We start from the raw sequence: 27,284 nt of genomic DNA on the forward strand, positions 1-27,284 counted from the left end.
AAATGGGTAAACCAGGTGAATAAGGAGTTAAGATTTAAAAGTGGCCATCCAAGATGCTTTAGGCCAGTGTTCTTCATTGCAAGGCCCAGGGGCCAGTGGCAGCCTGTATTGAACCTAAGTGTGGCTCCCTGACTCTTCCTTGAAGAAACACACAATATTATCCACAGAAAAGAGAATGGGGAAAATGAGAAGCTCAGTCTTGTCCATGTTCAGGCTGAAATTGGGCGGGCCTGAATTCCCAGTGAAATTTCAGGTGTTCAGAGGTAGATCTGGGAGTTGGCAGCATAAAGATGGTACTGAAAACCATGGGAGGAACTTCGAACACCAAGTGCCTGTAGTTTCCAGCTTTCTTCTATCTTTGGGTTTTGTGAAGAGGATCCACTATATCTAAAGCTGGTTCTTCTAGTTTCAGAGATTGGGACTGTGGGCCAAAGAGGAGAAGCAAGAGATTGCTTTATTCTTGATGTTGTACTTCCTTTCTAAATACTAAGTTCTATGAGGTAGAAGAACTTATTTCTAAATTGTTTATCATTTGGAAAATAAGTACCTACCAGCATTCTGGAATTATTTGCCCATTTGGTTCTTCTGGCATCTAGTTGGCATTAGAACAGGTTTTATATTCATAAGTATTTATTTTAAAAATGTATAAACCGCCTTACTGACTTAGGTATTAACTTGTGTTTGTGTTGGTTTTCTTTAGTCATGTCAGTGGGAACAAACCTGGCTGGAGTAAAAAGGGAAAACAATCGGAGAGTAAATCAAGCGGAAGAGACACTGGAGACCAAACTAAGGTAGTTCTTAGCACAGGTTTATAAACTTTTCCTGTGTTTTGTACATATATGCAGTGTATCAAATTTTAATACACATGATGGTTATTGCTTAATCACTTTCTACTTTTAAAAACATCGTTCTCTAATAATACGTTTGAAATGAAAGCGTGAGGGTAAACTTTATGTGTACTAAAGTACTGAATTAAATCTGAGGTACGGTACGCCTTTGAGATGTAGCATTGATATAAGGTAATAAGATAATGTTATCTCTCTTTCATGAAAGAAGAAGAAAATTGAATTCTGTTCATATAATAATATTTCTCAGAGGACAAGCAGGCTGCTTGTTCTCACTGATGGGTGACGTCCACGGCAGCCCCTCCAATCGGAACACTTTTCTAGCAAAGTCCTTTGCTAGTCCTCGCGCGCCCATGCGCACCGCGCATGCGCGGCAGTTTTCCCGCCCGAACCGGCTCGTGTTCGTCAGTCTTCTTTTGTCCACGCTCGGTACGGTAAAGTTACGCCGTTCGCGCCCCTTAAGTCGACCTCGCGCGTCTTTTTGGCTCTTTCGCTAAAAAAAAAAAAGGGAAAAGGATTTCGGAAGAAGGCCTTTTCGGTCTTTTTCCCCTTCCGGTATTTCCAGTTTTTGCCCCGTTAAGTTTCTTTTCGTTTTCGGGGTAGGCCCTTTTGAGGCCTCGGGTCAAATTTTTTCTTCCCCTCTTTTTTGGTGCCTTACCACAATTACGAGTTTTGATTTTGCCGGCGTGATTTTTCCGCCCATGTCATCGAAGTCTCCCAGCGGCTTCAAGAAGTGCACCCAGTGCGCCCGGGTAATCTCACTCACTGACAGGCACGCTTTGTGTCTTCAGTGTCTGGGGGCTGGGCACCGCCCGCAGGCCTGTAGTCTTTGCACCCTTTTACAAAAAAGGACTCAGGTAGCGAGATTGGCCCAGTGGAACGTTTTGTTCTCGGGCTCTTCGTCGGCATCGGCACCGGGAGTATCGAGTGCATCGACGTCGGCAGCGTCAAGACCTCCGTCCTCGGCCGCTACTGCATCAAGGCATCGACCCTCTGCATTGGGGTCGAGACATCGGAAGGCGGCGTCGGTGGTACCGGGACCTCCACTTCTGCTGATGTCATCGGACGGTGGTGCTTCGACTTGAGTGCAGGTGAGGGCTGTCCATTCCCCTGCTGGTGGCGGTGAGCCTTCGGGTGGGTCTCCCCCTACCCTGAGGGCTCCTGCGGTACAGCCCCCCCGAGACCGACCTTCTTCGGCCTCGGCCCCGAGGAAGCGACGGCTGGATTCTACGTCCTCCTCGTCGGTGCCGGGAAGCTCAGGTGACATGCTTCGTTTGAAGAAGTCAAAGAAGCATCGACACCGGTCTCCTTCCCTTGTCGGTACCGAGAGCTCTAGGTCGCCGAGGGCATCGGCACCGAGAGGACCGCTCACCCTCTGTTCAGGAGGTGTCGATGCGCTCCACTTTGGACAGCCCGGAACAGCCTCCACGCCCGGAACAGACTCTGACATCGACACCTGCATCGGCTTCCATGTCTTTCTCTACAGCCGCTCTGCACGAGAGTCTCCGGGCCGTCCTCCCAGAGATCCTGGGAGAGCTGTTGCGCCCTTCCCCTCCGGTACCGGGGGTGCTTGCGCCACTGGTACCGTCGAGTGAGGCGCCGGCTGGCCCCTTGCCCGGGGTGCGGTCTCCGACATCGGCGACTGCGGTCGCCTCCCAGGAAGGCTCCCCGACGACGTCGGCGGAGGGAGCTTCGCCGGTGCGGGCGAGGGAGTCTACCTCTCGACGTTCACACCGTGGCCGTGGTTCCACGGAGTCGAGCCGGGCACGGCTTCAGACACAGGTCCGTGAACTTGTGTCTGATACCGATGGTGAGGCCTCGTGGGAGGAGGAGGAGGACATCAGATATTTCTCTGACGAGGAGTCTGATGGCCTTCCTTCTGACCCCACTCCCTCCCCTGAAAGACAGCTTTCTCCTCCCGAGAGTCTGTCTTTTGCGGCCTTTGTCCGGGAGATGTCTACGGCCATCCCCTTCCCGGTGGTTGTGGAGGACGAGCCCAGGGCTGAAATGTTTGAGCTCCTGGACTATCCTTCTCCACCTAAGGAAGCGTCCACAGTACCCATGCATCATGTCCTCAAAAAGACATTGCTGGCGAATTGGACCAAGCCATTAAGTAATCCCCACATTCCTAAGAAGATCGAGTCCCAGTACCGGATCCATGGGGACCAGGGCTGATGCGCACTCAGTTGCCTCACGACTCTGGAGTTGTGGATTTGGCCCTAAAGAAGGCTAAGAGTTCTAGGGAGCATGCTTCGGCGCCCCCGGGCAAGGACTCTAGAACCTTAGACTCCTTTGGGAGGAAGGCCTACCATTCTTCTATGCTCGTGGCCAAAATCCAGTCTTACCAGCTCTACATGAGCATACACATGCGGAACAATGTGCGGCAGTTGGCGGGCTTGATGGATAAGCTCCCTCCTGAGCAAGCCAAGCCATTTCAGGAGGTGGTCAGGCAGCTGAAGGCGTGCAGAAAATTCCTGGCCAGAGGGGTGTATGACACCTTTGATGTTGCGTCCAGGGCCGCTGCTCAGGGTGTGGTGATGCGCAGACTCTCATGTTTGTGTGCCTCCAACCTGGAGAATAGGATCCAGCAGCGGATTGCGGACTTGCCTTGCCGTGCGGATAACATTTTTGGAGAGAAAGTCGAACAGGTGGTATAGCAGCTCCACCAGCGGGATACCGCTTTCGACAAGTTCTCCCGCCGGCAGCCTTCAGCTTCTACCTCTTCAGGTAGACGGTTTTTTTGGGGAAGGAAGACTGTTCCCTACTCTTCTGGTAAGCGTAGGTACAATCCTCCTCCTCGACAGCCTGCGGCCCAGGCTAAGCCCCAGCGCGCTCACTCTCGTCAGCAGCGTGCGCCTCAGCAAGGCCCCTCGGCTCCCCAGCAAAAGCAAGGGATGAGCTTTTGACTGGCTCCAGCAGAACATAGCCGACATCCAAGTGTCAGTGCCGGGCGACCTGCCGGTCGGAGGGAGGTTGAAAGTTTTTCACTAAAGGTGGCCTCTCATAACCTCCGATCAGTGGGTTCTCCAAATAGTCCGGCAAGGATACACCCTCAATTTGGCCTCAAAACCTCCAAATTGTCCACCGGGAGCTCAGTCTTACAGCTTCCAACACAAGCAGGTACTTGCAGAGGAACTCTCCGCCCTTCTCAGCGCCAATGCGGTCGAGCCCGTGCCATCCGGGCAGGAAGGGCTGGGATTCTATTCCAGGTACTTCCTTGTGGAAAAGAAAACAGGGGGGGATGCGTCCCATCCTAGACCTAAGGGCCCTGAACAAATATCTGGTCAAGGAAAAGTTCAGGATGCTTTCCCTGGGCACCCTTCTTCCCATGATTCAGGAAAACGATTGGCTATGCTCTCTGGACTTGAAGGACGCCTACACACACATCCCGATACTGCCAGCTGACAGACAGTATCTGCGATTTCAGCTGGGCACAAGTCACTTCCAGTACTGTGTGCTACCCTTTGGGCTCGCCTCTGCACCCAGAGTGTTCACGAAGTGCTTGGCTGTAGTAGCAGTGGCACTTCGCAGGCTGGGGGTACACCTGTTCCCATATCTCGACGATTGGCTGGTGAAGAACACATCCGAGGCAGGAGCTCTACAGGCCATGCAGATGACTATTCGCCTCCTGGAGCTACTGGGGTTTGTGATAAATTATCCAAAGTCCCACCTTCTCCCAGTGCAGAAACTCGAATTCATAGGAGCTCTGCTGGATTCTCGGACGGCTCGTGCCTATCTCCCAGAGGCGAGAGCCAACAACTTATTGTCCCTCGTCTCGCGGGTGCGAGCGTCCCAGCAGATCACAGCTCGGCAGATGTTGAGGTTGTTGGGCCACATGGCCTCCACAGTTCATGTGACTCCCATGGCCCGCCTTCACATGAGATCTGCTCAATGGACCCTAGTTTCCCAGTGGTTTCAGGCTGCTGGGGATCTAGAAGACGTGATCCGCCTGTCCACGAGTTTTCTCAAATCCCTGTATTGGTGGACGATTTGGTCCAATTTGACTCCGGGACGTCCTTTCCAAATTCCTCAGCCGCAAAAAGTGCTGACTACGGATGCGTCCCTCCTGGGGTGGGGAGCTCATGTCGATGGGCTTCACACCCAAGGAAGCTGGTCCCTCCAGGAACGCGATCTGCAGATCAATCTCCTGGAGTTGCGAGCGGTCTGGAACGCTCTGAAGGCTTTCAGAGATCGGCTGTCCCACCAAATTATTCAAATTCAGACAGACAACCAGGTTGCCATGTATTACATCAACAAGCAGGGGGGCACTGGATCTCGCCCCCTGTGTCAGGAAGCCGTCAGCATGTGGCTCTGGGCTCGCCGTCACGGCATGGTGCTCCAAGCCACGTATCTGGCAGGCGTAAACAACAGTCTGGCCGACAGGTTGAGCAGGATTATGCAACCTCACGAGTGGTCGCTCAATTCCAGGGTAGTGTGACAGATCTTCCAGGTGTGGGGCACCCCCTTGGTGGATCTCTTCGCATCGTGAGCCAACCACAAAGTCCCTCAATTCTGTTCCAGGCTTCAGGCCCACGGCAGACTGGCATCGGATACCTTCCTCCTGGACTGGGGGGAAGGTCTGCTGTACGATTATCCTCCCATACCTCTGGTGGGGAAGACTTCGTTGAAACTCAAGTAAGACCAAGGCACCATGATTCTGATCACTCCTTTTTGGCCGCGTCAGATCTGGTTCCCTCTTCTTCTGGAGTTATCCTCCGAAGAACCGTGGAGATTGGAGTGTTTTCCGACCCTCATCACACAGGACGAAGGGGCGCTTCTGCATCCCAACCTCCAGTCTCTGGCTCTCACGGCCTGGATGTTGAGAGCGTAGACTTTGCCTCTTTGGGTGTGTCAGAGGGTGTCTCCCGCATCTTGCTTGCTTCCAGGAAAGATTCCACTAAGAGGAGTTACTTCTTTCTATGGAGGAGGTTTGCCGTCTGGTGTGACAGCAAGGCCCTAGATCCTCGCTCTTGTCCTACACAGACCCTGCTTGAATACCTTCAGCACTTATCTGAGTCTGGTCTCAAGACCAACTCTGTAAGGGTTCACCTTAGCGCGATTAGTGCATACCATTACCGTGTGGAAGGTAAGCCGATCTCAGGACAGCCTTTAGTTGTTCGCTTCATGAGAGGTTTGCTTTTGTCAAAGCCCCCCGTCAAGCCTCCTACAGTGTCATGGGATCTCAATGTCGTTCTCACCCAGCTGATGAAACCTCCTTTTGAGCCACTGAACTGCTGCCATCTGAAGTACTTGACCTGGAAGGTCATTTTCTTGGTGGCAGTTACTTCAGCTCGTAGAGTCAGTGAGCTGCAGGCCCTGGTAGCCCAGGCCCCTTACACCAAATTTCATCATAACAGAGTAGTCCTCCGCACTCACCCTAAGTTCTTGCCAAAGGTAGTGTCGGAGTTCCATCTGAACCAGTCAATTGTCTTGCCAACATTCTTTCCCCGTCCTCATTCCTGCCCTGCTGAACGTCAGCTGCACACATTGGACTGCAAAAGAGCATTGGCCTTCTACCTGGAGCGGACACAGCCCAACAGACAGTCCGCCCAATTGTTTGTTTCTTTTGATCCCAACAGGAGGGGAGTGGCTGTAGGGAAACGCACCATATCCAATTGGCTAGCAGATTGCATTTCCTTCACTTACGCCCAGGCTGGGCTGGCTCTTGAGGGTCATGTCACGGCTCATAATGTTAGAGCCATGGCAGCGTCGGTAGCCCACTTGAAGTCGGCCACTATTGAAGAGATTTGCAAAGCTGCGACGTGGTCATCTATCCACACATTCACATCTCATTACTGCCTGCAGCTGGATACCCGACGCGACAGTCGGTTCGGGCAGTCAGTGCTTCAGAATCTGTTCAGGGTTTAGAATCCAACTCCACCCCCCTAGGCCCATGTTTATTCTGTTCCAGGCTACACTCTCAGTTAGTTGGATAAGTTGTTAGGTCAATCTCAGTTATGTCCTCGCCGTTGCGAGGCCCAGTTGACCATGTTTGTTGTTTTGAGTGAGCCTGGGGGCTAGGGATACCCCATCAGTGAGAACAAGCAGCCTGCTTGTCCTCGGAGAAAGCGAATGCTACATACCTGTAGAAGGTATTCTCCGAGGACAGCAGGCTGATTGTTCTCACAAACCCGCCCGCCTCCCCTTTGGAGTTGTGTCTTCCCTTGCTTTGTTTGCTACATATGGGACTGACGAACACGAGCCGGTTCGGGCGGGAAGACGGCTGCGCATGCCCGGTGCGCATGGGCGCGCGAGGACTAGCAAAGGACATTGCTAGAAAAGTGTTCCGATTGGAGGGGCTGCCGTGGACGTCACCCATCAGTGAGAACAATCAGCCTGCTGTCCTCGGAGAATACCTTCTACAGGTATGTAGCATTCGCTATAACTTTTAGAATAGGTACAATATTGGCAAAAGACTAAAACCAAGTTACGCTTAGGGGCCCTTTTACTAAGGCATGCTGAAAAATGGCCTGTGGTAGTGTAGACGCGTGTTTTGACCGCGCGCAGAATCATTTTTCAGTGCACCTGTAAAAAATGCCTTTTTTAAAATTTTTGTCAAAAATGGACGCGTGGCAAAATGAAAATTGCCATGCGTCCATTTTGGGTCTGAGACCTTAGCGCCAGCCATTGACCTAGTGGTAAGGTCTCAATTGGTAACTGGGCAGTAACGTTCTATGCGCGTATAATGCTGACTACTGCTTGTGCGCCAGAAAATAAAAATATTTTCCGGTGCGCTTAGTGGGCGCACGTAAAAAGTGAAATTATCACATGGGCCACGCTGTAGCTGGATGGTAGCTCGAAATTGCTGAGCATTGGGTACACAAAGGCGCTTACGTGGCTTTGTAAAAGGGCCCCTTAGTTAACTCCTTGAAGAGCAACAATATTGTTCAGCTCCTGCTCCTAGAGCATGGTGGCTTGTTCTGTGGAAATACAGTATAAAACTTTTCAGGGCAGTTCAAAGGTTAGCCAGTGACAGCAGCTGGATAATTTTCTTGGAGGCTAGATTTACTAATGTGTTACTGTCTAAATGAAAAAAAAAAACAAAAAGTAGTCCATGCAATATCAACATATGGGACACAAATACGTCAAAAGCAAACTTCTTAAAAAGAAACCGGCTTTTAGTGAAAAAGGAAAGAAAAGCCTCAAAGTATATCAAAATTGAAAAGATTTATAGAGCTATGGCGATCAAATAGATCTCTGCTTCATCATTGGCAAAACCCTTCCCAAAATTCTGCAATTTCATTTGATCATTTAGAACAAAAAGTACAGACTTTGTAATGTGTCAGTACTCAAAAAAAAAAATAGTGAAAAGCGGTTATCTCATAACTTGAATGAAGTGCAGAAAAGGCATCTGGTGAATTCTTCCAACTTCCAACTCGCCCCCTGGCCAACGATGGCCAGCATTTCGCTAAGCTGCGTCAGGATCCCAGGTTGCAGAGCAGTTTTCAAAGAATGGCACTCCAGAGTCGTGACAACCGTATTTCCTTCAGGGCCACAAGTGACAGGTGTGTCAATTGTGTGGGTGGTCCTCTGAATCAGTTGCTGTGGGTGTGGCGGCAGATGTGCCCAGGCTGCAATGATGTTTGGTAGAATGCTACTGGGAGGGAAGGGTAAGCAGTCTTGATGGGAATTGCTGCCATTTTTTCTTCTGCCTTTTCTGAGCTGACTGATATGCAGGGTGATCCTCCTGTGTTCCTCCCACTGGAGTGAGAATCGATGTTGAAGAACTGGGGGAGGGCTAGGAGCCTGTGGGTCAGAATACTCCTCCCCAGAATTGTTCTTTTAATGCACCATGCCTTTTTCATGAAGAGAGATGCAGGCCCCTCATTGAGCAGCAGCTTGAGCCAGGACTTGCCCTTTAAAACAGATCAGTTTCTAGTAACGAGACCAAGGTCCAGGCTACATGAACAGTTAGAGGACCTGGAGTCTGGCATCCTGTACTGAAAGAACCAAAAGGAGAGCTTTGTGGTCTGACTTTGTATAGATTGTACAAAGTCAGTAAATGAGAAGGGCCCTGCTCATTGAAAACTATAAATGCCAAACTAGGAACCTTAAGTTATGCCCAAAAGGGAACTGGTAACCAGCAGAGAACTTTCAGTATACACAGAATCTACAGCTAGTCAATACCCAAACATTCTGAACCATTTTAAGATGCTGTATATCTTGGTAAGCAATAGAACAAAACAGAGGCAGTGATCTGCACTCAGATAGTCCAAACCAAATGGGGCACACCACTGTCTTGCAGAGAACGATTTTATTGATCATAAATGCTGCGTCAAGCTTACTCTATTAGGGTCCCACAGGGCACTTATACCTAATAGTAAGTTCAGAAACAAACAGCAGTAACAGCTGACTCACAGAGCTTCCTCCTCAATCAGGAAGGTGAAGTGTGGCCATATCAGGCACTTTTGATCAGTAAAATTGTTTTCTACAAGACAGTGGTCTGCCCTGTTTTGTTTGATAAATCTTAGGAAACATACAAATAAGGTATTGTAGTGTTCTGTAGTTGAGGCATGGATAACCATTGCACAATTAATTTTACTAAGATGAGATTGGGCAAACGTTCTGCTAGCAACCAACAAAATATGTGGTTCCATATTTATAGTTCCATTTAACAAAACAGCTTATCCTTAGTGGAGTTGCAATATTATCATTAGGGGTTTACAGCATAATTTTGAAGATGGCACCCAATGGGGCAGAAAAGACTGGGGAAAGCCACTAGACACCATGCTGGAGAAGGGAGAGGGGGGCTTGGCCTCTATGGGGTGTCTGGAGGGGGGAGTTCACTTTGTACTGGCTGCTTTAAAAGATTGCAGGCTGATTTCGAGCTTGATACCTCTTGCTTTGGTGAGGAACATGCAATGTTCTTGGCTGCCGCAGTTTAAATTTATAAGTACATAAGTATTGCCATACTGGGAAAGATCAAACCCAGCATCCTGTTTCCAACAGTGGCCAATCCAGGTCACAAATACCTGGCAAGATCCCAAAAAGTACAAAACATTGTATACGGCTAACCCCAGAAATAGTGGATTCTCCCCAAGTCCATTTAATAATGGTCTATGGAATTTTTCTTTAGGAAGCCGTCCAAACCTTTTTTAAACTTCGCTAAGTTAACCGCCTTTACCACATTCTCTGGCTACGAATTCCAGAGTTTAATTACACGTTGAGTGAAGAAATATTTTCTCCAATTCGTTTTAAATTTACTACATTGTAGCTCCATCACATGCCCCCTAGTCCTAGTATTTTTGGAAAGCGTACACAGACGCTTCACATCTACCCGTTCCTCTCTACTCATTATTTTATAGACCTCTATCATATCTCCCCTCAGCCGCCTTTTCTCCAAGCTGAAGAGCCCTAGCCGCTTTAGCCATTCCTCAGTGGAGTGGAGGAGTAGCCTAGTGGTTAGTGCAGCGGACTTTGATCCTGGGGAACTGGGTTCAATTCCCACTGCAGCTCCTTGTGACTCTGGGCAAGTCACTTAAACCTCCATTGTCCCAGGTACAAATAAGTACCTGTATATAATATGTAAATCGCTTTGAATGTAGTTGGAAAAGCCACAGAAAGGCGGTATATTAAGTCCCATTCCCCTTTCCCTTCCCCTCATAGGGAAGTCGTCCCATCCCATTTATCATTTTCGTCGTCCTTCTCTGCACCTTTTCTAATTCCATTATATCTTTTTTGAGATACGGGGACCAGAATTGAACATAATATTCAAGGTGCGGTCGCACCATGGAGCGATACAAAGGCATAACATCCTCATTTGTTTTCCATTCCTTTCCTAAAAATACCTGACATTCTATTTGCTTTCTTAGCTGCAGCAGCACACTGAGAAGAAGGTTTCAACATATCATCAACAACGACACGTAGATCCCTTTCTTGGTCCGTGACTCCTAACATGGAACCTTGCATGATGTAGCTATAATTCGGGTTCCTCTTTCCCACATGCTTCACTTTGCACTTGCTCACATTAAACGTCATCTGTCATTTAGATACCCAGTCTCCCAGTCTCGTAAGGTCCTTTTGTAATTTTTCACAATCCTCCTGTGATTTAACGACTTTGAATAACTTTGTGTCGTCAGCAAATTTAATTACCTCACTAGTTACTCCCATCTCTAGGTCATTTATAAATATGTTCTCCGAGGACAAGCAGGCTGCTTGTTCTCACTGATGGGTGACGTCCACGGCACCCCCTCCAATCGGAATGTTCACTAGCACAGACGTTTGCTAACCCTTGCGCGCCGATACGCACCGCGCATGTGCAGTCGTCTTCCCGCCCGAACCAGCTCGTGTTCGTCAGTCTTCTTTTGTCAGCGCTCGGGACGGTCGTGTTTTGCCGCCGTTTCGTGCCCCTCAGAGGACCCTCGCGCGTCTTTCGTGTTTTTCGAGAAAAAAAAAAAGAGAGAACCTTTTTCCCGTATTTCTAGCTTTTTCCCAGCGTAAGTTTTCTTTCGCTTTTGGGAGCGGCCTTGTTGGCCGCCCGCACGGGTTTCCCCCCCCCCCCCCCCTTTTTGTCTCGGTGCCTCTTGTCATCATCGCAAATTTTGATTTCGCCAGCGCGATTTTTCCGCCCATGACATCGAAGCCTTCCAGCGGCTTCAAGAAGTGCACCCAGTGCGCCCAGATAATCTCGCTCACTGATAGGCACGTCTCGTGTCTTCAGTGTCTGGGGGCTGGGCACCGCCCGCAGGCCTGTAGTCTTTGTGCTCTTTTGCAAAAGAGTACTCGGGTAGCGAGATTAGCCCAGTGGAATGTTCTGTTCTCCGGCGCTTTGATGGCATGGGCATCTAGAGATTCGTCGGATGCATCGGCGTCGGCAGCACCGAAGTCTTCGGAGATCGCATCGACGTCGACTGCATCGAGGCGTCTTCCTCCTGCATCGTCGGTACAGAGGCTTCGGAAGAGTGCGTCAGCGTCGGTGGTACCGGGACCCCCTCTGGTGCTGATGTCGTCGGACGGTGGTACTTCGTCTGGAGTGCAGGTGAGGGCTGTCCATTCCCCTGTTGGTGGCGGTGAGCCTTTGGGTAGCCGAGGAAGCGATGTCTGGATTCAACGTCCTCCTCATCGGTACCGGGGAGCTCCGGTGACATGCTTCGCTCAAAGAAGTCGAAGAAGCATCGTCACCGGTCACCTTCCCGACTTGGTACTGGGAGCTCTGGGTCGCCGAGGGAGTCGGCACCCAGCAGGCATCGGCACCGAGAGGACCGCTCACCCTCCAGGAGGTGTCGGTGCGCTCTACCCCGGACAGCCCGGTACTGCCTCCATGCCCGGATCAGATTCTGACCTCGACGCCTGCACCGGCTTCTCAGTCTTTCTCCGCAGCCGCTCTGCACGAGAGTCTCAGGGCCGTTCTTCCTGGCATTCTGGAAGACCTGTTGCGCCCTTCTCCTCCGGTACCGGGGGTGCTTGCGCCACCGGTGCCGTCGAGTGAGGCGACAGCTGGCCCTTTGCCCGGGGTGAGGTCCCCGGTACCGGTGCCACTTGCGGTACCGGTTTCGGCTGCCTCCCAGGTGGACTCCCCGACGACGTCAGGGGAGGGAGCTTCGCCGCTGCCGGCCAGGAGTCCACCTCTCGACGCTCCCACCGTGGCCGTGGTTCCACGGAGTCGAGACGGACACGGCTTCAGACACAGGTCCATGAACTTGTGTCTGATACCGATGATGAGGCCTCGTGGGAGGCAGAGGAGGACATCAGATATTTCTCTGACGAGGAGTCTGATGGCCTTCCTTCTGACCCCACTCCCTCCCCTGAAAGAGAGCTTTCTCCTCCCGAGAGTCTGTCTTTCTCGGCCTTTGTCCGGGAGATGTCTACAGCCATCCCCTTCCCGGTGGTTGTGGAGGATGAGCCAAGGACTGAAATGTTTGAGCTCTTGGACTATCCTTCTCCACCTAAGGAAGCGTCCACAGTACCCATGCATCACGTCCTGAAAAAGACATTGCTGGCGAACTGGACCAAGCCACTAACTAAGCCCCACATTCCCAAAAAGATAGAATCCCAATATCGGATCCATGGGGACCCAGAGCTGATGCGCACTCAGTTGCCTCATGACTCTGGTGTGGTGGATCTGGGCCTGAAGAAGGCTAAGAGTTCTAGGGAGCATGCTTCGGCGCCCCCGGGCAAAGACCCCAGAACCTTAGACTCCTTTGGGAGGAAGGCCTACCATTCTTCCATGCTCGTGGCCAAGATTCAATCTTACCAGCTCTACACGAGCATCCATATGCGGAATAATGTGCGGAAGCTGGCGGACTTGGTGGACCAGCTCCTTTCTGAGCAAGCCAAGCCGTTTCAGGAGGTGGTCAGGCAGCTGAAGGCATGTAGAAAATTCCTGGCCAGAGGGGTATTCGATACCTTTGATGTTGCGTCCAGGGCCGCTACTCAAGGTGTGGTGATGCGCAGACTGTCATGGCTGCGTGCCTCCGACCTGGAGAATAGGATCCAGCAGCGGATTGCGGACTCCCCTTGCCGTGCGGATAACATTTTTGGGGAAAAAGTCGAACAGGTGGTAGAACAGCTCCACCAGCGGGATAACGCTTTCGACAAATTCTCCCGCAGGCAGCCTTCAGCATCTACCTCATCAGGTAGGCGTTTTATGGGGGAAGGAGGACTGTTCCCTACTCTTCTGGTAAGCGTAGGTACAATCCTCCCTCTCGACAGCCTGCGGCCCAGGCTAAGCCCCAGCGCGCTCGCTCTCGTCAGCAGCGTGCGCCTCAGCAAGGCCCCTCAGATCCCCAGCAGGGGGCGAGCTTTTGACTGGCTCCAGCAGAGCATAGCCGATATCAAAATGTCCGTGCTGGACGATCTACCGGTCGGGGGGAGGTTGAAAGTTTTTTGCCAAAGGTGGCCTCTTATAACCTCCAGTGGGTTCTCCAAATAGTCCGGCAAGGATACGCCCTCAATTTGGCCTCCATGCCTCCAAATTGCCCACCGGGAGCTCAGTCTTACAGCTTCCAGCACAAGCAGGTACTTGCAGAGGAACTCTCCGCCCTTCTCAGCGCCAATGCGGTCGAGCCCGTGCCACCCGGGCAAGAAGGGCTGGGATTCTATTCCAGGTACTTCCTTGTGGAAAAGAAAACAGGGGGGATGCGTCCCATCCTAGACCTAAGGGCCCTGAACAAATATCTGGTCAAGGAAAAGTTCAGGATGCTTTCCCTGGGCACCCTTCTTCCCATGATTCAGGAAAAAGATTGACTATGCTCTCTGGACTTAAAGGATGCTTACATGCATATTCCGATACTGCCAGCTCACAGACAGTATCTCCGATTCCGTCTGGGAACGCGTCACTTCCAGTACTGTATGCTACCCTTTGGGCTCGCCTCCGTGCCCAGGGTGTTCACAAAGTGTCTGGCTGTGGTAGCAGCAGCGCTCCGCAGGCTTGGGGTGCACGTGTTCGCTTATCTCGACAATTGGCTGGTAAAGAACACATCCAAGGCAGGAGCTCTACAGTCCATGCAGATGACTATTCGACTCCTGGAGCTACTGGGGTTTGTGATAAATTATCCAAAGTCCCATCTTCTCCCAGTACAGAGACTCGAATTAATAGCAGCTCTGCTGGATTCTCGGACGGCTCATGCCTATCTCCCGGAGACAAGGGACAACAATCTGTTGTCCCTCGTCTCCCGGGTGCGAGCGTCCCAGCAGATCACAGCTCGGCAGATGTTGAGATTGCTGGGCCACATGGCCTCCACAGTTCGTGTGACTCTCATGGCTCGTCTTTGCATGCGTTCTGCTCAATGGACCCTAGCTTCCCAGTGGTTTTCAGGCTGCTGGGGATCTAGAGGACGTGATCCCACCTGTCCACAAGTTTTCTCGATTTGGTCCAATTTGACTCTGGGACGTCCTTTCCAAATTCCTCAGCCGCAAAAAGTGCTGACTACGGATGCGTCTCTCCTGGGGTGGGGAGCTCATGTCGATGGACTTCACACCCAAGGGAGCTGGTCCCTCCAGGAACAAGGTCTACAGATCAATCTCCTGGAGTTACGAGCGGTCTGGAACGTTCTGAAGGCTTTCAGAGATCGGCTGTCCCACCAAATTATCCAAATTCAGACAGACAACCAGGTTGCCATGTATTACATCAACAAGCAGGGGGGCACCGGATCTCGCCCCCTGTGTCAGGAAGCCTTCAGCATGTGGCTGTGGGCTCGCCGTTATGGCATGTTTCTCCAAGCCACATATCTGGCAGGCGTAAACAACAGTCTGGCCGACAGGTTGAGCAGGATTATGCAACCTCACGAGTGGTCGCTCAACTCCAGAGTAGTGCGCCGGATCTTCCAAGTGTGGGGCACCCCCTTGGTAGATCTCTTCGCATCTCGAGCCAACCACAAAGTCCCTCAGTTCTGTTCTAGACTTCAGGCCCACGGCCGACTGGCATCGGATGCCTTCCTCCTAGATTGGGGGGAAGGCCTGCTGTATGCTTATCCTCCCATACCTCTGGTGGGGAAGACTTTGTTGAAACTCAAGCAAGACCGAGGCACCATGATTCTGATTGCTTCTTTTTGGCCGAGTCAGATATGGTTCCCTCTTCTTCTGGAGTTGTCCTCCGAAGAACCGTGGAGATTGGAGTGTTTTCCGACCCTCATCACCCAGAATGAAGGGGCGCTTCTGCATCCCAGCCTCCAGTCTCTGGCTCTCACGGCCTGGATGTTGAGAGCGTAGACTTTGCCTCTTTGGGTCTGTCGGAGGGTGTCTCCCGTGTCTTGCTTGCTTCCAGGAAAGATTCCACTAAGAGGAGTTACTTCTTTTTATGGAGGAGGTTTGCCGTCTGGTGTGACAGCAAGGCCTTAGATCCTCGCTCTTATCCTACACAGACCCTACTTGACTACCTTCTGCACTTGTCTGAGTCTGGTCTCAAGACCAACTCTGTAAGGGTTCACCTTAGCGCAATCAGTGGATACCATTACCGTGTGGAAGGTAAGCTGATCTCGGGACAGCCTTTAGTTGTTCGCTTTATGAGGGGTTTGCTTTTGTCAAAGCCCCCCATCAAACCTCCTATAGTGTCATGGGATCTCAATGTCGTTCTCACCCAGCTGATGAAACCTCCTTTTGAGCCACTGAATTCATGCCATCTGAAGTACTTGACCTGGAAGGTCATTTTCTTGGTGGCAGTAACTTCAGCTCGTAGAGTCAGTGAGCTTCATGCCCTAGTAGCTCATGCTCCTTATACCAAATTTCATCATAATAGAGTAGTCCTCCGCACTCACCCTAAGTTCTTGCCAAAGGTGGTGTCGGAGTTCCATCTGAACCAGTCAATTGTCTTGCCAACATTCTTTCTCCGTCCTTATTCCTGCCCTGCTGAACGTCAGCTGCACACATTGGACTGCAAAAGAGCATTGGCCTTCTATCTGGAGCGGACACAGCCCAACAGACAGTCCGCCCAAATGTTTGTTTCTTTGGATCCCAACAGGAGGGGAGTGGCTGTGGGGAAACGCACCATATCCAATTGGCTAGCAGATTGCATTTCCTTCACGTACGCCCAGGCTGGGCTGGCTCTTGAGGGTCATGTCACGGCTCACAATGTTAGAGCCATGGCAGCGTCAGTGGCCCACTTGAAGTCAGCCACTATTGAAGAGATCTGCAAAGCTGTGACGTGGTCATCTGTCCACACATTCACATCTCATTACTGCCTGCAGCAGGATACCCGACGCGACAGTCGGTTTGGGCAGTCGGTGCTTCACAATCTGTTTGGGGTTTGAATCCATCTCCACCCCCCTAGGCCCATTTTTTATTCTGTTCCAGGCTACACTCTCAGTTAGTTGAATAAGATGTTAGGTCAATCTCAGTTATGTCCTCTCCGTTGCGAGGCCCAGTTGACCATGTTTGTTGTTTTGAGTGAGCCTGGGGGCTAGGGATACCCCATCAGTGAGAACAAACAGCCTGCTTGTCCTCGGAGAAAGCGAATGCTACATACCTGTAGAAGGTATTCTCCGAGGACAGCAGGCTGATTGTTCTCACAAACCCGCCCGCCTCCCCTTTGGAGTTGTGTCTTCCCTTGTCTTTGTCTTGCTACATACGGGACTGACGAACACGAGCCGGTTCGGGCGGGAAGACGACCGCGCATGCACGGTGCGCATTGGCTAGCAAACGTCTTTGCTAGTGAACATTCCGTTTGGAGGGGGTGCCGTGGACGTCACCCATCAGTGAGAACAATCAGCCTGCTGTCCTCGGAGAATACCTTCTACAGGTATGTAGCATTCGCTTTAAAAAGCAACAGTCTCAGCACAGACCCCTGGGGAACCCCACTAACTACCCTTCTACATTGAGAATACTGACCATTTAAGACTACTCTCTGTTTTCTATCTTTTAACCAGTTTTGTTTTTTTCAGAATAGAACACTACCTCCTATCCCTTGACTCTCCAATTTCCTCTGGAGTCTTTCATGAGGTATTTTGTCAAACACCTTCTGGAAATCCAGATACACAATATTAACCGGCTTCCCTTTATCCACATGCTTGTTCACCCCTTCAAAGAAATGTAGTAGATTGGTGAGGCAAGATTTCCCTTCACTAAATCCATGTTGACTTTGTCTCATTAATCCATGCTTTTGAATATGCTCTGTAATTTTGTTCTTTATAATAGTCTCTACCATTTTGCCTGGCTCCTCTGAAACCTTTTTTTAAAATCGGCATTACATTGGCCATCCTCCAATCTTCCGGTACCAAGCTCGATTTTAAGGATAAATTTGATATTCTCCGAGGACAAGCAGGCTGCTTGTTCTCACTGATGGGTGACGTCCACGGCAGCACCTCCAATCGGAAACTTCACTAGCAAAGGCCTTTGCTAGTCCTCGCGCGCCCATGCGAACCGCGCATGCGCGGCCGTCTTCCCGCCCGAACCGGCTCGTGTTCGTCAGTTTTCTTTTGTCCGCGCTCGGTACGGTGGTGTTTGCGCAGTTCGCGCCCCTTAAGTTGACCCTCGCGCGTCTTTTGACTTTCGCTTCAAAAAAAAAAAAAAAAGAAGGGATTTCGGAGAAGGGCCTTTCGGTCTTCTTCCCCTTCCCGTATTTCTAGTTTTTGCCCCGTTAAGTTTTCTTTCGTTTTCGGGGTAGGCCATTTTGAGGCCTCGGGTTGAATTTTTTCTCCCCCTCTTTTTGGTGCCTTAAAGCGATTACGAGTTTTGATTTCGCCGGCGTGAATTTTCAGCCCATGTCATCGAAGTCTCCCAGCGGCTTCAAGAAGTGCACCCAGTGCGCCCGGGTAATCTCGCTCACTGATAGGCACGCGTCGTGTCTTCAGTGTCTGGGGGCTGGGCACCGCCCGCAGGCCTGTAGTCTTTGCGCCCTTTTACAGAAAAGGACTCAGGTAGCGAGATTGGCCCAGTGGAACGTGTTGTTCTCGGGCTCTTCGTCGGCATCGGCACTGGGAGTATCGAGTGCATCGACGTCGACAGCGTCAAGACCTCTGCCCTCGGCCGCGACTGTATCGATTGCATCGAGGCATCGACCCTCTGCATCGTCGGGGCCAAGACATCGGAAGGCTGCGTCGGCATCGGTGGTACAGGGACCTCCACTGGTGCTGATGTCGTCGGACGGTGGTGCTTCGACTGGAGTGCAGGTGAGGGCTGTCCATTCCCCTGCTGGTGGCGGTGAGCCTTCGGGTGGGTCTCCCCCTACCCTGAGGGCTCCTGCGGTACAGCCCCCCCGAGACCGACCTTCTTCGGCCTCGGCCCCGAGGAAGCGACGGCTGGATTCTACGTCCTCCTCGTCGGTACCGGGAAGCTCCGGTGACATGCTTCGTTTGAAAAAGTCAAAGAAGCATCGACACCGGTCTCCTTCCCGCGTCAGTACCGAGAGCTGTGGGTCGCCGAGGGAGTCGGCACCCAGTAGGCATCGGCACCGGGAGGACCGCTCACCCTCTGTTCAGGAGGTGTCGATGCGCTGCACCTTGGACAGCCCGGAACAGCCTCCACGCCCGGAACAGACTCTGACTTCGACACCTGCATCGGCTTCCATGTCTTTCTCCACAGCCGCCCTGCACGAGAGTCTCCGGGCCGTTCTCCCAGAGATCCTGGGAGAGCTGTTGCGCCCTTCCCCTCCGGTACCGGGGGTGCTTGCGCCACCGGTACCGTCGAGTGAGGCGCCGGCTGGCCCCTTGCCCGGGGTGAGGTCTCCGACATTGGTGCCGCTTGCGGTACCGACTGCGGTCGCCTCCCAGGAAGGCTCCCCGTCGGCGGAGGGAGCTTCGCCGGTGCGGGCGAGGGAGTCTACTTCTAGACGCTCACACCGTGGCCCACACGGGCTGGGATTCTATTCCTGGTACTTCCTTGTGGAAAAGAAAACAGGGGGGATGCGTCCCATCCTAGACCTAAGGGCCCTGAACAAATATCTGGTCAAAGAAAAGTTCAGGATGCTTTCCCTGGGCACCCTTCTTCCCATGATTAAGGAAAATGACTGGCTATGCTCTCTGGACTTGAAGGACGCCTACACGCACATCCCTATACTGCCAGCTCACAGACAGTATCTGCGATTTCAGCTGGGCACACGTCACTTCCAGTATTGTGTGCTACCCTTTGGGCTCGCCTCTGCGCCCAGTGTTCACGAAGTGCTTGGCTGTAGTAGCAGCGGCGCTTCGCAGGCTGGGAGTGCACGTGTTCCCCTATCTCGACGATTGGCTGGTGAAGAACACATCCGAGGCAGGAGCTCTACAGTCCATGCAGATGACTATTCGCCTCCTGGAGCTACTGGGGTTTGTGATAAATTATCCAAAGTCCCATCTTCTCCCAGTGCAGAAACTCGAATTCATAGGAGCTCTGCTGGATTCTCGGACGGCTCGTGCCTATCTCCCAGAGGTGAGAGCCAACAACTGTTTATCCCTCGTCTCGCGGGTGCGAGCGTCCCAGCAGATCACAGCTCGGCAGATGTTGAGATTGCTGGGCCACATGGCCTCCACAGTTCATGTGACTCTCATGGCTCGTCTTTGCATGCGTTCTGCTCAATGGACCCTAGCTTCCCAGTGGTTTTCAGGCTGCTGGGGATCTAGAGGACGTGATCCCACCTGTCCACAAGTTTTCTCGATTTGGTCCAATTTGACTCTGGGACGTCCCTTCCAAATTCCTCAGCCACAAAAAGTGCTGACTACGGATGCGTCTCTCCTGGGGTGGGGAGCTCATGTCGATGGGCTTCACACCCAAGGAAGCTGGTCCCTCCAGGAACGCGATCTGCAGATCAATCTCCTGGAGTTACGAGCGGTCTGGAACGCTCTGAAGGCTTTCAGAGATCGGTTGTCCCACCAAATTATCCAAATTCAGACAGACAACCAGGTTGCCATGTATTACATCAACAAGCAGGGGGGCACCGGATCTCGCCCCCTGTGTCAGGAAGCCGTCAGCATATGGCTTTGGGCTCGCCATCAGGGTATGGTGCTCCAAGCCACATACCTGGCAGGTGTAAACAACAGTCTGGCCGACAGACTGAGCAGGATTATGCAACCTCACGAGTGGTCGCTCAACTCCCGAGTAGTGCGACAGATCTTCCAGGTGTGGGGCACCCCCTTGGTAGATCTCTTTGCATCTCGAGCCAACCACAAGGACCCTCAGTTCTGTTCCAGGCTTCAGGCCAACGGCAGACTGGCACCAGATGCCTTCCTCCTGGACTGGGGGGAGGGTCTCCTGTATGCTTATCCTCCCATACCTCTGGTCGGGAAGACTTTGTTGAAACTCAAGCAAGACCAAGGCACCATGATTCTGATTGCTCCCTGTTGGCCGCGTCAGATCTGGTTCCCTCTTCTTCTGGAGTTATCCTCCGAAGAACCGTGGAGATTGGAGTGTTTTCCGACCCTCATCACACAGGACGAAGGGGCGCTTCTGCATCCCAACCTCCAGTCTCTGGCTCTCACGGCCTGGATGTTGAGAGCGTAGACTTTGCCTCTTTGGGTGTGTCAGAGGGTGTCTCCCGCATCTTGCTTGCTTCCAGGAAAGATTCCACTAAGAGGAGTTACTTCTTTCTATGGAGGAGGTTTGCCGTCTGGTGTGACAGCAAGGCCCTAGATCCTCGCTCTTGTCCTACACAGACCCTGCTTGAATACCTTCTGCACTTGTCTGAGTCTGGTCTCAAGACCAACTCTGTAAGGGTTCACCTTAGTGCAATCAGTGCATACCATCACCGTGTGGAAAGTAAACCGATCTCAGGACAGCCTTTAGTTATTTGCTTCATGAGAGGTTTGCTTTTGTCAAAGCCCCCCGTCAAACCTCCTACAGTGTCATGGGATCTCAATGTTGTTCTCACCCAGCTGATGAAACCTCCTTTTGAGCCACTGAACTCCTGCCATCTGAAGTACTTGACCTGGAAGGTCATTTTCTTGGTGGCAGTTACTTCAGCTCGTAGAGTCAGTGAGCTGCAGGCCCTGGTAGCCCAGGCCCCTTACACCAAATTTCATCATAACAGAGTAGTCCTCCGCACTCACCCTAAGTTCTTGCCGAAGGTAGTGTCGGAGTTCCATCTGAACCAGTTCAATTGTCTTGCTAACATTCTTTCCCCGTCCTCATTCCTGCCCTGCTGAACGTCAGCTGCACACATTGGACTGCAAGATGGCATTGGCCTTCTATCTGGAGCGGACACAGCCCAACAGACAGTCCGCCCAATTGTTTGTTTCTTTTGATCCCAACAGGAGGGGAGTGGCTGTAGGGAAACGCACCATATCCAGTTGGCTAGCAGATTGCATTTCCTTCACTTACGCCCAGGCTGGGCTGGCTCTTGAGGATCATGTCACGGCTCATAATGTTAGAGCTATGGCAGCGTCGGTAGCCCACTTGAAGTCAGCCACTATTGAAGAGATTTGCAAAGCTGCGACGTGGTCATCTGTCCACACATTCACATCTCATTACTGCCTGCAGCAGGATACCTGACGCGACAGTCGGTTCAGGCAGTCAGTGCTTCAGAATCTGTTCGGGGTTTAGAATCCAACTCCACCCCCCTAGGCCCATTTTTTATTCTGTTCCAGGCTACACTCTCAGTTAGTTGAATAAATTGTTAGGTCAATCTCAGTTATGTCCTTGCCGTTGCGAGTCCAGTTGACCGTGTTTGTTGTTTTGAGTGAGCCTGGGGGCTAGGGATACCCCATCAGTGAGAACAAGCAGCCTGCTTGTCCTCGGAGAAAGCGAATGCTACATACCTGTAGAAGGTATTCTCCGAGGACAGCAGGCTGATTGTTCTCACAAACCCGCCCGCCTCCCCTTTGGAGTTGTGTCTTCCCTTGTCTTGTCTTGCTACATATGGGACTGACGAACACGAGCCGGTTCGGGCGGGAAGACGGCCGCGCATGCGCGGTGCGCATGGGCGCGCGAGGACAAGCAAAGGCCTTTGCTAGTGAAGTTTCCGATTGGAGGGGCTGCCGTGGACGTCACCCATCAGTGAGAACAATCAGCCTGCTGTCCTTGGAGAATACCTTCTACAGGTATGTAGCATTCGCTTTACTAACAATAACTCCGGAAGTTCATTTTTCAGTTCTATCAGAACTCTGGGATGAATACCATCCGGTCCAGGAGATTTGCTACTCTTCAGTTTGTAGAACTGCCCCATTACATCCTCCAGGTTTACAGAGAATTCATTAAGTTTCTCCGACTCGTCAGCTTCGAATACCATCTTCCTCGGTGAAGACCGAAGCAAAGAATTAATTTAATCTCTCAGCTACGGCTTTATCTTCCCTGATCGCCCCTTTTACTCCTCGGTCATCTAACGGTCCAACCGATTCTTTTGCCAGTTTCCTGCTTTTAATATACCTAAAAAAAATTCTACTATGTGTATTGGCTTCCAACGCAATCTTTTTTTCGAAGTCCCTCTTTGCATTTGACTTGACATTCCTTATGCTGTTTCTTATTATTTTCAGTCGGTCCCTTCTTCCATTTTCTGAAGGATTTTCTTTTAGCTCTAATAGCTTCCGTCACCTCACTTTTTAACCATGCCGGCTGTCGTTTGGTCGTCCGTCCTCCTTTTTTAATACGTGTAATATATTTGGCCTTTGCGTCCAGGATGGTGTTTTTGAACAGCATCCACACCTGATGTAAATTTTTGACTCTCGCAGTTGCTCCTCTAAGTTTTTTAAAATTAATTTAATTAATTTATTTATTTGTAGCATTTGTATCCCACATTTTCCCACCAATTTGCAGGCTCAATGTGGCTTACATTTGCCGTAGTGGCGGTTGCCATTTCCGGGTAACAGAATTACAAATGGTAATGCGTTATGGTGCATACATACATGGTAGTATGCATGGAACATAACATACATGGAACAGTACATGGTTTAGCTATATATCATGTGCCTATATACATGGTAAGGAAGAATATATTATGGTAATGCATGAAGGTTCCTGAGTAATAAGTTGGATTGTAACCTACATTAGATCATCGACTATGGAGAGATCCTATTCGTCATAAAGATTAAAGTGGTAGTGCTTGTTCAATTAATAGCGAAGATGTTGATCAGTCAAGTGATGAGAATTCAGTTATGTCTAGGTCGTGTAAAGTCTTATTATTTAGTATTTAAGATGGATGTTTATGGTATGCCTTCTTGAACAGGTCTGTTTTCAGTAGCCTTCGGAAGATAGTTAGGTCTTGTGTTGTTTTTATGGCCTTCGGTAGTGCGTTCCATAGCTGCGTGCTAATGTATGAGAAACTGGTCGCGTATGTGGATTTATATTTTAGCCCTTTGCAGTTAGGATAGTGGAGATTGAGGAATGTGCGTGCTGATCTTTTTGTGTTCCTGGTAGGCAAGTCTATAAGGTCTGACATATAGGTCGGGGCTTCTCCGTGAATGATTTTCACCGTTCTTCTCATTTTATCGTAGTCTCCTTTTTTAAAGTTAAACGCTAACATATTTGATTTCGTATGTATACTTACTTCAAAGCTAATATCAAATCTGATCATATTATAATCACTGTTATCAAGCGGCCCCAGCCTCCTGCACCAGATCATGTGCTCCATTAAGGACTAGGTCTAGAATTTTTCCTTCTCTCGTCGGCTCCTGTACCAGCTGTTCCATAAAGCAGTCCTTGATCTCATCAAGGAATTTTACCTCCCTAGCGTGCCCCGATGTTACATTTACCCAGTCAATATCGGGGTAATTGAAATCACCCATTATTATTTTGTTGCCCAGTTTGTTTGCGTCCCTAATTTCCTTTAACATTTCTGCATCCGTTTGTTCATCCTGGCCAGGTGGATGGTAGTATACTCCTATCACTATCCTTTTCCCCTTTACACATGGAATTTCCATCCATAGTGATTCCAAGAAGTGTTTTGTTTCATGCAGATTTTTAAATCTATTTGATTCAAGGCTCTCGTTAATATACAATGCTACCCCTCCACCAATTCGATCCACCCTATCACTACGACATAATTTGTACCCCGGTATGACAATGTCCCACTGGTTATCCTCCTTCCACCAGGTCTCAAAGATGCCTATTATATCTAATTTTTCATTTAGTGCAATATATTCTAACTCTCCCATCTTATTTCTTAGGCTCCTGGCATTTGCATATAGACATTTCAAACTATGTTTGTTGTTCCTATTTACATCATGCTCAGTACTTGACAGTATTAATTTGCAATCTTTTGTCTGTTTTTTATTTTTATTTAAGGACACCTGATCTACTATGGCCTCTTTTGCAACCTCACTATCAGGATACCCTATCTGCCCTGTTTTGGTGATATCTTTGAAAGATACCTTATCCCGAACCATGTGCTTTTGAGCGACTGTCGGCCTTCCCCCCGTTTCTAGTGTGCAATTTACTAACCTGTGTTATTGAGATACAGGTTAGTGGCTTGCACAGTAAATTGAGCTGTAGTAAAATGTAGTTTCCTTATGACAGAAAAGAAAATCTGAACTGTAACCAGTGCAAATGTCTGACCACTACTGATATAGAAGAAACCTAGGGCTGACATATCAGAAAACTCAAATCCCTTGTTACCAACTCACTAATTGCCAAGGCCACCTCTAAAATGACCTCTAATAGTTCTGGCAAAGTATGCCCCTTCCGAATCCCCTGAAGTGTAAAAAAAAACTGTGTTATCATTAGCTTCTAATAACATAATTGTAGCCAGGAGATGGGAATGGATGAGCTAATACCTGTAGTTTCATTGATTACCCTAAATGCAATAAAGTGGCAGATTGTAAGTGACCCGTCTTAAATGCCAGACCACTTTGATCTGCACTGAACATTTATTTTTTTATGTTGGCTGAGTGTTAATTACTACAGTTCTGATTACAGTGGAGCTGGGCATATTTAGCTGTTCAGCTACATGGTGTTCATATTACTTTGCATCGTTATGTTAGCACAAATAAATTAGCTTTTTAAATGAACTTTATTGGATTTGCATCATTAACTGAATCTCTCTTCATATATTAACTCCATGCTCCTAAAGAGTGATTATATCTAGTGAATGTTGTGAGACCTAATGTAGCAGTAAACAATAGCGTGTTTCTTTTTTTAAATCAATAAGACATCCTTAACAACTAGACTTTGAAGAAACTGTATGCATATAACCATATGTATTTACCAACTGGATTTCATGGCAGTTTGTTTTGTACAATAAAAGCTTAGCTAACAGCACATAAACTGAAATTAGTCACGGATAAGACACAAGTATTGTTTCTTTCAGGATGAAATTGTTCGAGTTTTCCATTAAATATGGTTCACTACCAAGGGGTGGTTTTGGATTCTTCATTATCTTTTTAAACCTATTTATATTGCAAATCTCAGAAGACATATTTCTTCAACAAGGCCTACAAAGAGAACATATAGCCTCAATAATCCATATCACCAACCCACCCAGTTATGAAAGTCCAACTTCTACACTTACCAGATTCACTTCCTTCTTTCTACCCTTACTTAATCCCTGCACATTACTAATTGTATCTGATATCCTGAAATGATAATGTCATAACAAAACTATGTAAGCCACATTGAGCCTGCAAATAGGTGGGAAAATGTGGGATACAAATGCAATAAATAATAATATAATAATAATGTGGTTAGTTGTATAAGTTGAAACTGTAAGGCTACTTCAAGAACTGCTAACCTCAGATAATTTCCAGGTTGTGGTCTACCCAGTTTATTAACTATGCTTACAATCTAAAAACATAAATATAATAATAAATATATTAAAATTGGAAAATAATTCTGTTGCAAAATAGGAAAGATAAGACAAGCAACTATGCCTCCACCTTCATCAGCTCATCGAGCATGATTATGACTATCTTCATCAACAGATTCTTCCTTTGTAACTATCTTTGTAAGCCACATTGAACAAGACTTCTCTAGATAATGTGGGGTATAAATTCCATTATAAATAAATATAGTTTTTCGTTATTCATATTGCTGGATCATTGTTATGGAATTCTGTGCCCTTGGAATAGCACTGTATAACATTTTTTTCTACAATTCAGGAAATTCTTGAAGGCTTATTTTTTGAAAAGCCTTTAATTGCATATATTAGAAATATTGGTTTTATTGCAGGAGGTTGGGTATATTATTTTATTTATTTAAAGTACTAATCAATGGTCTGTACTGTGTATGTTATGTTATTTTGACTTTATTGTTGAATTTTAGATAGGTTATAAATTTTTTTTAAATAAATAAAAATAAAGCTTATACTGTGAAATGGCCCTGGTATGCCAGTTGGGCTGCAATGTTCTTCCAGAGGATTAGTGTATGGTTTGTTTGTTTTTTTAATATATATATATAATATATGTGTCATTGCCTTGGGAAGCTTGCATCTTTTTAACACTTAACATCATTGCTTGGTTGGATTTCATTTCATTTTATTATGCTCCCTTTCTGTGACCTTATTACTGTACTGTTCCATGTGATCAAGCTGCAGTGCAACTTTAGGGCCCTGTTTACTAAGCTGTGCTTTTGGTACGCAAACCTTTTAGCATGCGCTAACTATAGAGACACCCATAGGAATATAATAGATGTCTCTATCACTTGCGTATGCTAATTTTTAGCATGCGCTAAAAAGTTGGCATGCCTATAGTAAACAAGGCTCTTAGAAAGGTAGCTTGATCACATGGAACAGAGGTCAGAGCAATGCAGAGCTCAAGCTTGCATTTTCAAAAACTTTATCAGTTTTTCAGCATAAAAGGCAGGGGTTCTTAATCTTTTTGTGCCATGATTTGAGAGTTTGGTGAAAACTGTGTTTAAATGCATGAAATAGAATGCATAGATACACATTGTATTACAGAGGAAATCAACTATGCTCAAATACAGTTATAAAAAAAACCCAACAAATATATGTTGACCATTATCAATTAATGTCTAGACACAATTTTAGCAAAAATTAGGTATATATAATATAATAAGATGAAAATTTCACTGTGTTGTATATCTCTTATCTTAAACCATATTCAATATAATATTTAAATTCCTCTGAATGTCATATCTCATGGAGGAAATAGACCTCAAATGTCCCGGTTAGGCAGCAAGTAAAATTTTAGTGCCAGCTCTTACTGGACTCCA

General features: G+C 48.9%; 1 protein-coding gene across 1 annotated transcript in view; it reads left to right on the forward strand.

The window, feature by feature from the left end:
• The window catches only part of FAM120A (family with sequence similarity 120A), a 185,026-nt gene that overhangs the window by 103,401 nt on the left and 54,341 nt on the right, over positions 1 to 27,284 (forward strand). The window contains exon 8 of the mRNA XM_030208505.1: positions 701 to 791. Within this exon, the coding sequence (XP_030064365.1) occupies positions 701 to 791 (91 nt within the window). The remainder of the gene's footprint in view (positions 1 to 700; positions 792 to 27,284) is intronic.

Source organism: Microcaecilia unicolor, chromosome 6 (assembly GCF_901765095.1).
Source record: "Microcaecilia unicolor chromosome 6, aMicUni1.1, whole genome shotgun sequence".
In the NCBI taxonomy this organism is placed as follows: domain Eukaryota; kingdom Metazoa; phylum Chordata; class Amphibia; order Gymnophiona; family Siphonopidae; genus Microcaecilia; species Microcaecilia unicolor.